This window comes from Limulus polyphemus, unplaced genomic scaffold (genome assembly GCF_000517525.1).
Source record: "Limulus polyphemus unplaced genomic scaffold, Limulus_polyphemus-2.1.2 Scaffold1427, whole genome shotgun sequence".
Classification (NCBI taxonomy): Eukaryota; Metazoa; Arthropoda; class Merostomata; order Xiphosura; family Limulidae; genus Limulus; species Limulus polyphemus.
The window spans coordinates 34,677-45,013 of record NW_013667037.1 but is presented as its reverse complement, the minus strand read 5'-3'; the positions used below and the strand labels follow the sequence as shown (position 1 = coordinate 45,013).

General features: G+C 33.5%; 1 protein-coding gene across 1 annotated transcript in view; it reads right to left on the bottom strand.

The window, feature by feature from the left end:
- Positions 1 to 1,198: 1,198 nt before the first annotated feature.
- The window catches only part of LOC106463505, a 41,307-nt gene continuing 32,168 nt past the window's right edge, over positions 1,199 to 10,337 (bottom strand). The window contains exons 7-12 of the mRNA XM_022391030.1: positions 10,002 to 10,058; positions 8,361 to 8,477; positions 5,510 to 7,901; positions 3,639 to 4,393; positions 2,709 to 2,870; positions 1,199 to 1,991 (exon numbers count right to left, since the gene is read on the bottom strand). Of these exons, the coding sequence (XP_022246738.1) occupies positions 1,809 to 1,991; positions 2,709 to 2,870; positions 3,639 to 4,393; positions 5,510 to 7,901; positions 8,361 to 8,477; positions 10,002 to 10,058 (3,666 nt within the window). The 3' untranslated portion in view covers positions 1,199 to 1,808. The remainder of the gene's footprint in view (positions 1,992 to 2,708; positions 2,871 to 3,638; positions 4,394 to 5,509; positions 7,902 to 8,360; positions 8,478 to 10,001; positions 10,059 to 10,337) is intronic.

Here is a 10,337-nt window from a genome sequence, read left to right as displayed (position 1 = left end):
TACGTAAACACTCAAATTGTATTGTTACGTAATCTGAATTTTCTAGAAAACCTTCCCACGGCTATAAATATAACCGACGTGACGCGCCAAAAACTATGTCTATTATTAGTTAGCTATAGTCAGTGTGCTATAAAACTTCGGATACTATAACTGTGATTGTAATAAAACGCTTACTAATCGGAAAACTACAGATATTTGACCAGGAACCTTTACAAAGCTCGAACATTACACATCGTTTAACTTCAGTGGATTCCCATCGGATATTAGTATTTTTACGAAAACATTAGCTGACGTCATCGGTGAAACGCGACCTGTCATCGGCGAGTGATGACGGAGAACTAAGGGCTAGCTAACCTCCTACTAAGTGAATTGTGCTTATATCAACTCGTAATCAACTCGCTCATCGTGAATCCTCGATAATATATCAAGGAAGTTTCAAACTAGAAAGAAGACTTTATATTGCTTGTAAATTTGTGAAACTTTCGTTTATAATAAGTATTTGTAATAATTGTTATTGTAAATTGTATTGTTGTGCGTATATTAAAACGTACTTGGGTTAAAAGAGAAAACTGTATGTATCAATCTTGTTGGCAAGTATCATAAACTGACTATATATCGGCTTTAATTTAACTACTAAATCCAAATTACAATTTAACTGATAAATTTAAAGTATCATTTAGCTCGGGTTCAGACAATTTGAAATTCTCATACGTAACACCAACTACCTCTAGGACCACGGCAAAGTCTGTAATAAGTCAGCTTTCACTAACTTAACCAGTTAAGTTTATGATATTGTTGCGTCAGCGAGGTCACGTGACTAGTATCACGCCACTTCTTTCTCGAATCTTCGTGAATTGTCGGGAGATTACTAGATTGGGGGTATTCTGGTATATATAAGATGGTCACAAAGTGACGGGATAATGTGTAGGTAATGAGTAATTGAACTGCAGTCAGAGAGTGTGTAATTGAACTGAATATTATTGAAGTTGAGCACGTGAGAAGTTCGTTGTTATAGCGCGACTGTTGAAATTAAGTGTATCGCAAAGTTATATTCAGAAAGAATAAACCAGTTTTATTTAAGAAAGGACCGGTGTCGCTAAAGTTTCGTCGGAACGAAGTTACGGAAAATTAATTAACAAACGTAGACGTAACAGTATTAAAAAAAATGTGTTTTACTCAATAAAAACAAATACACTGGTTCACAAGTATTATTTATTTATTATTACATGTATTTAGCCTGAGAATAAAAAAAAAGGTGGTATGGCATTGGTAAATTAGAACTGTTCTAGTTTGGCCAGAATTTAATTTAGGGGTAAAGATGTAAAATTTCTGATACTGTGCATTAGGCAATAGTGGGCTCTATCAAACCAAATCAGAAATTTGGGATTTTTTTACCATTACCTGTAATAATTTCCATCAAAGGATTTAACTGAAATTGAAGGTAGTTTACAATTCATTGTAATGTTAATACTTGACTTAGTTTTTCCAACACGTATTCGAATTCTTAATTATTGGCTGACATTCAGTAATTTCATTAAGTCAAATATATCATTTTAATTTTATAAAAATTGCTTCTGAATATTATACACAAAAGATAAAGATTAAGTAAACAAATTTCACAAGCTTCATAACCTGCTAAATTTCAAAATAATTAAGATAATTTTTAATTCTTTTCTGACTTCAGTTGACGTATTTTCAATATAAATTATGTTATACAAGAACGAGATATTTACAGTATAAATGGAAAAACTAAGATATTTTATAAATGTGACATGATATAACATTCCATGGTTTCCATTACATCTCTTCTAAAGATCCGAGGTAATAACATTATCTTCACCTATCAAATGTCGGAAGAGAGTTGTCTCTCTGTGTTTATCACTCTTGTTCTGTCCGTTAGAGAGTTGGTTTCTGCAAAACCGAAGAGTTTCACAAGCCACGTCTCCAACTGTCCACCCTCGCTTTTCAGCCTGATGACATACTTCTGTTAACTAACGGTGAGAATGAAGAAAATGTGTTGAATTTAATTTTCTAGTTATTTTATAGGTTTGATGCCATTCAACTAAGGAATAATTGTTTAACATTCTTATTGAGAATTTCAAATGGATGAAGAGATTATTCACTATAAAGTTGGATTGAGTCCAAAAATGTGCTCCACACTCTCAAACCGTGAGTGCTCTATAATAATGACAGTTAAAACCTATTATTTGATCATACAAGAATAGTACAAGTGTTAGCTGTGAGGTGTCTTCCCTCTAGTCGATTACTTTAAAATTCGGAACGCTATACACAGATAGCCCCTGTGTAGCTTTGTGTTAAAATTCTAAACAAGCACTGTAAAATCCCTTCAAAACTAAAGTTTTCAAGTGGCTCTTTTTATGTAACTGAGATTGTTGTTACTTTGTTTGTTTGTTTCGGATATTCACATAAAGCAACATAAGAACTATCTGTGCTAAATTAAATTAACAGATATCACGTGTGATTACTTGTCATACAGCTTAGCTGGCAATGAACAATGTATAAGGCAGAATCCATAAAGTTTTCAGTTACTTTATAAATTAGTAAATCCTCTGTCACTATAATATCTTCGATTAAAAATTCAATACATTTTTAAAAATAAAAAGAATTGAGGTATTTAATTTAATAGGATAATGTTAACAAAAATGATGTTCATATACTGTTTATACAATTAAAGACATGAAACTGACCAGGGATAACCTTTGATCTCCATCTGTATAGACGATAAGGGAAGGAAGACCTGCTCTGCTGGCAGCTATCCATAAAATAATAACATGAAGTTGACAGTCTCCTGAAATGTTACAGTGTGTCGCCACCGGACGCAGTTCCTCTGACGTTGAAGTGTTACAGAGCTGTTGAATAATACCTTTTTTAGTCAGACAAACGATTTAAGTTTACCCATAATCTATTCAACTTTTGTTAATAAGATTTAAAGTGGTTATAGTATCATTTCTGACACTTGTGCTTTGTAATTCTTGTATATAAAAAATAATGATATGAAAAATGATAACACTAAACTTTCTCAATTAAATAACTAAAAGTGAAATGCAAATAACTATCTAACCTTCGTAATGTACCTCAATTATTTTTACATTTTAAGTCATTCAATCTGTTTTGATATTTGAAACCTTGTAACTCAAAATTATATATATATATATATTGTTACGACAGCGGAAGTCGCGTGACGCTGGGAGCATGCGCGCTGGAGTTTTTCGAATTATCGAGGAACCCCGCGAATGTCCGAGTGTTTGCTAGACGCCCTCTTTTTTAGTATATACGCCTGGCGAGAAAAACCAGCGTGATTGAACATATAGGTAATTGAGTCAAGCGAACAGTAGGCACCGTAAGTAAAGTGTGTGAATCAGTGTGATTTATAGCGTGTGTTATAAAAGTAGTTAAGTCTAACGTACTGATTGGAAATTCTGTGTATTACAAAGTTGTATCGAGGAAGAATAAACTAGTTTTAATTAAGAAAGGACTTGTGTCATTGAAGTTCCTCGGAAAGAATTTATACCGGAAATTAACAAACGAGCAAAGACGTAACAATATATTTTGAGAGAATCACACATTATCAATAAATCAGTAATGAAATTTGTTTTCGAACAACTTGCAAGAAATACCTTTTTCGCTTCCATATCTACTTGCTCATAACTTTCATTCTTTGAATGTTGCAACGAGTTACATTTGTCGTTGTTAATAGAGTCCTCTTTATCGCTGAAAAGGTCCCCTAAAGAACTTTTAATGGAAGAAACTCCACTTACTGATCCTGCTGACCCCCAGTGCCAAAGTGAAGCATCAGCGAAAGAGTAGAAATGGTCGTCCCTGCTAAGTTCTTCATTGGATGTTTTTTTGCATCTAAACCTAGCCTTGAAAGGAACCGGAAGATTAGGATTAACACCATCATATGAGTATGCTTTAAGGTTTCCTTTTCCAGTAAACATCAACAAATTCCGGCCCCTCCATGATGTAGCGATGACATCTTTGGGGATCTGTAGTGGTGGTAAAGCTAGTGCTGGATCTGATGGCGACATATGTAGGAGACAAGGCTCTGAGTTAGCCGACCTGATTGGGATAATAGGAAATCTAGTGAAACCTAATTTGGGATCTTCAATAATGTTGTCCATTTCGCTGCTTTTACTTGAGCTCTCTGTCCTCCGACCGGACAATTTCTGGTGTCGGAGACAATCTCTCTTCATGAAATCATCGTTGTGTTCACATAAACTAACAGTTAAAGATTCATCTAAATCACTTCCTTCCAAAACAAAACCAATCGAACTACCACGCGAAAGTTGACTTCTATCATCCTCTAAAATATCCTCAGTACTCTGAGAGAATTCGCTTTCATCTTTTTCTGAATAAGAGCATGATGAGTAGTCTGTAAAAAATAAGAAAAAACACTTTGCTTCAGCTCATCATCAATATTTTATGCAAGCTCAAAAAAAGCTAAGTACACTGAATTATTGTCTTCCTAAACATAGTAAATTTTCTAATGTTTTAAAAATGTGAAGAAAATGACTTAACTTTAACCTTTTCAAGAATTTGTTATTTGCGGGATGCAGATATTTAAGAAGTCTTTTTATATATATTTATATATATTTTTCTTCTCTTTTTTTTCTTACTGATAAATTTCTAGATATCAAATAGCTTAAATTAAAATGCTAATACTTAATATTTCCCATGACTCTTTTGTTTTGACGTATTATTCTTATTCAATAGTCCACCAATAGTCCAGCGGTAAGTCTGCGGATTTACAAGCTGAAATAAGGGGTTTGATTACCCTTGGTGGACACAGCAAATAACCCGATGTGGCTTTGCTATAAAACACACACACACACAGACACATACTAATCGAAAATCTTTTTTGTCTGTTTCAGAAAGCCTCACGAAGGTACACAACGGTTATCTAAACTAGCCGTGCGTAATTTTGAACTGATAGATTAGAGGTAAAGCAACTTGTCAATAACACCTTCCGCCACCTCTTGAACTAATGTAATAGAATAGTGGGATTTAACCGTCACTCTTGTACTGCACCCACGAACACAAAGTGCGTAGCGTGTTTTTGCGGCAACGAGACGTGAGCCATAAACCCTCAGATGCACAGGTCGCCATGCTTATTACCAGGCCCACTATCTATACAAAATAAAAAAAATGACACCATACCGTCTTTTTATATTTTTTACAGAACAATAATAATAAGCTATTATTACTTATGAACCAATGTCCCCCCCCCCCAGTGGCAAAGCGGTATGTCTACGGAATTTCAACGCTAGAAACCGGGTTTCGATACCCGTGGTGGGCAGAGCATAGATAGCCCTTGTGTAGCTTTGTGCTTAATTAAAAATACAAAACAAACCAATGTATTTGTCTTTCTTATGTTAAACACTAGAAAGAGTAGAACATTTTTCTATGGCTTCATCTGCAAATAAATTTTGGATGAAACAAGTTATCATGATCTTTAATACTAGTCTTAAAACTAACTATATGATTGTACCTTGATCTACGCTCTCATCCGCTGTAAAGTACTCATCATCCATGGACACTTGACCTCTCTTATCTACTCCTCTAAAATGTTCGGATGAATTTGTGTATTCATGAGTTAGTTCACACCTTTTGAAAACTTTATGGTTTACTCTAGGCAAAAGCTCTTTTTCTAAAACATTTAAAGGTCTCTCTCTCGATAGACGAAATCCTAATAAATTCCTAGATCTTTCTTTGATAACGTAATTTTCATTACTTTCTTCAGAATTTTGATTTGCCGATTTCCATGAGTCCAGTGAGCTTTCACTTGTCCAAGAGTCTTTAAAATTTTTGAAGAAAGCTCTTGATCTACTTGAAGATTTACACTGAGACGTTTCAGTATTTTTAGAACTTTTGGAACTAGTATGAAAACAAGGTTTACAATTCGTACATATAGGATGACATGCATCAAGTTGTTCATATGTTGTAAGTAAATTTGAATTGTTGGTTATGCCCCCTTTCGCGTTGCTTAATGAGAAGGTTTTGTTAGTGAATGATTCTGAAATGTGTTGCTGTTCAATGTTTTCAGATTGAGCATATCGTTTGCAGGAAGATTCTTCTGAATTTAAGTCAAGACTGTCTCTTTCTTTATATTGATGGATGGGTAGATTATGCCTTAAAAGCCCATGTTCCGATGATTCGCTGTTTCCAGTATCTACAAAAGTTTCCTCCAATGTAGCTAAACTCATAAACTGAGAAGAAATCTCTGATCCTGAACTAGAATTAGGTAATGAATTCTTATAATCAGAAGTATCTGACATTCTTCCATGACTTTCATTTTCACACTTTGAACTTTCTGATGACCAGGGGTTTGGTTTTAATATTTCACAGGTCGAATTCTGCGTTGATTTTGACAAGTTTTTACACCTTGATTTCTGTGATGATCCACTGTACTGTATAGTTTTTATCTCTGTCTCAAAACCGTCAGATACTGGTGAATTTATTGCTGTATCCTTACAAAGAAAAGAATGTGTTTTAAGTTGAGCTTTGAAATGGTCTTTCTGAGTTGGGCTGTGTGAGTGGCTGTTGGTTTCTGTATCGCTAGTCTCTGGGCTTCTTTTGATAATTCTCTTTGTATTATTCTCTATGTCCGCTGCTGTTAAACTACTTAGTTTTTGGTTAGTATCGCTACCTAATCCATTGTTTTTGTGATCAAGTGAACTTGCACGGATTTCGGATTTGTCAATAAACCTTTGGTCTTGCTGCATGTTAAGCTGCTTCCTGTAGACAAACCTTGGTACTTTTGGAGAAATATAATCTGATATACTTCTAAAATAGTGCTTACTATTATTTTCATTTTTGATTTTTTGTTTTTGTGGTATGAAAAATTTCACATTGGCCAAATAATTTAATAGCTTTGCTTTGAAACGAGGTTTTGCATTATTGGCATGTGAATCATGAAAAAGTCTGTTCTTGGAGCAAGATCTCTCTTGGCCATAATCACTAAGATCTCTACTTTCATTTCTAACATAATTATCATCTGTATAGTTTTTCACATCAGCGGCTGAACATTGGGGAAGCCTTGTATTGGAACAATGATTCCTCTGGCTATCATCATCCTTAGATCCAATTTCATTTCTAACATAATTATCATCTGTATAGTTTTTCACATCAACGACTGAACATTGAGGAAGACTTGTATTGGAACAATGTTTCTTCTGGATATCATCATCCTTAGATCCAATTTCATTTCTAACATAATTATCATCTGTATAGTTTTTCACATCAACGGCTGAACATTGGGGAAGACTTGTATTGGAACAATGATTCTTCTGGCTGTCATCATCCTTAGATCCAATTTCATTTCTAACATAATTCTCATCTGTATAGTTTTTCACATCAACGGCTGAACATTGGGGAAGACTTGTATTGGAACAATGATTCTTCTGGCTGTCATCGACCACAGGTCCAACTTCATTTCTAAGAAAATGTTCATCCGTATAGTTTTTGACGATTGAGCAATTGGAAAGCTTGGTGTTAATGAAGCGAGTTTCTTCATGATAATTCTTACCGTTAAATTTATTGTTACTAATAATGGAATGTTCTTCTGATGAAACACATTTCGTATTGGTTGAATCATTAAACAAGATTGTATTATCGCAGCATATTCCTTTGCTACATTCACTATTATGAATATGTTTTTTTAACGAATCTTGTGTTTTCTTTCCTTGGCTGTTAGTTAACATAACCGAACTAGTTTCTTCAAAGCTCGAACTCTGGTCGACATGGAAGCGGCGTCCTTGACTCTTTGGCTGAATAAAAGCAACAAGGGCTTTATTCAGCTCTCGGAGTAAGGAACTGTCCTCGTACTGCTTGAAAGGACGGTCGAAACAGTCGCAGATGTCCATTAAACGCATATCAGTCACCTAAAATCAATATTTGTTGTCAGAACCAGGCGAAAAAAAAAAACTCTAAAAGACAATAACAGCTTAACTATTTTCAACTAAAATTAAAACATGAAAAATAGTAGGAATGCTTAAATACCTGCCAATGTCAAAGATCAAGGTTATCTAGTAACATCTTAATCACCAAATATTGTTAAGTCTCGAGATCTAGCTGAAAGGGATATAAAATGTTTACTTAAAACAGTGACATTTTGATTTTTATATCGAATGCAAATAATCACAGAACGCGTTGTTAACAAACACATTGTATATAAACAATTAATTTACTAATAATAACTCCCATGAAGTTTAATTACCATTAGTGTAACTTATATAAGTGCTTAATTTACTAAGTAAACGAACAAAGTTAGTATAATGTGTAAAATAGCTATCACCACCACCAAGTTTACGTATGAGGTAGAATCATTTCATATAACTTACTCCAGGATTAGTCGAAGACAACAAACCTTCTACCACAAGGACTTCGTTGTCAGCTAGAGATTCAACAAAACAAAGACAAGCTAACAATTCAGGATAACGACAGAACAAAGTAGATTCCTGAAAAACAAAGACGATGGCGTATTCTGTTAATAATATAGTAAATAGAGAGTTAACATTGAATGTCAGCATTTCTACGTATAACTGATTAATATGGACTTCTTAACAAAATAGAAAATATCCACGACAATATAAAATAATACATATATGTAGTGGTATCCCATTTTGTACGTGGGGGTGGCATATAAATAAAATTAGTTTTATGATGACCGACACATTAATCTTTAAATCATTCAACCATCAAAACTCATAAATGAAATATCGGACGGGATTAAAATTCATTAATAATATTTTGTAACACCTTACAAACAACAATCAAAATATTTGATACACTAATGCATGTATAGCTCAACATTTTATTTTTTACAGCTCACTAATACTGAAACCATAAAAGAGGGATTTCCAAGCATTTATGGTTGATCCTATCCACACACACAATATTTCTTACCAAGTCAAATTACTTGTTAACGACTAAATATTGCCATACAATCAATGCTCTAAGCGGATATAAGATTATCCCGTATTTGACAAAACTTTAAAGCAGGGTTATGGTTTTCATATGTTTGGTATTACTCGTATGACGCTATAATATTTATATTTTCTGATAAAGCTCTTATAATATGTTGAATATCGTAACTAATGCTTTAATCATGACTAGGAAAACACTTGAAACAGTGAATAAGCACCAATCTGGTAGCAAAGTGTGAAAATAATCTGTAATAATAAATTAGCGTAATTAAATAACACCACAGAGTCTGGTTGTTTTTCTACAATGTGTTATCCGTTTGATAACACAATTTCAAATTCATGTAGTGCTTCTGGGCAAATACCTGAAACTAAATAAACTGGATCGGCTTTAATTAATTAGTTTTCTTGATAAGACAAAGAACTCGAAAGAAGTCCATATAGATAAATACAGACATGTTTTATTTACGCTCATGATCATCGATCGTCTGATAATAATTATTTGGTTCAATATATATACACATATCACAGTACAAACTGACGTCCATGAACGACTGATATCCTTGACAAACACACTATTTACCGAAGTTGTATTGAACTAGATTATAAAAAAGATCCTGATAGAAATACATAATAAATGATCAGAAATAACTTACTAAGAAGCAATAATTTAAAATGCACAATTAAATTGAATTTTCCGATTTCTCCTCGAAGACAGTCCTCGAGCTTTTTTTTTTACATACTTCTATCTTATTATATCAATCTATTATAAAAAAGACAATTTCTGATACATAATAAAAAGCGTGTACGGAAGTGTATATTTATAATTTTAAAACCCAGTTCATCGTGTCCCTCTTTCATAACCTGTTTACCATCTCATGAAAATCGATCGTTTCATAAATAACTGACTACCCATTAAAGTAATCACTGCGTATTTCCAGGAGCTAAATCCCCCTTTCACACTGAAGTGAACAAGAAACAGATCTGCTAACCCACGAAACCTATATATCGGGTCCTTAATTGTACAGTAATATAGTGGGTAAATGTACAGGTACGTACCTCTGTTTCACTGTTTCTAAGGGTATTTCCACCTATCATTCGGCTACATTTGTAGGCCTAGTTAAAAATAAATATACATTTTATTAAAATAAGTGTTCGTTTTATATTGCTAAAATATCTCTATAATCTAGATAAAGTTATTGGTTATTTAACCCTGGCAGTTATCTCTATAATCTAGATAAAGTTATTGGTTATTTAACCCTGGCAGTTATCTCTATAATCTAGATAAAGTTATTGGTTATTTAACCCTGGCAGTTATCTCTATAATCTAGATAAAGTTATTGGTTATTTAACCCTTGGCAGTTATCTCTATAATCTAGATAGAGTTATTGGTTA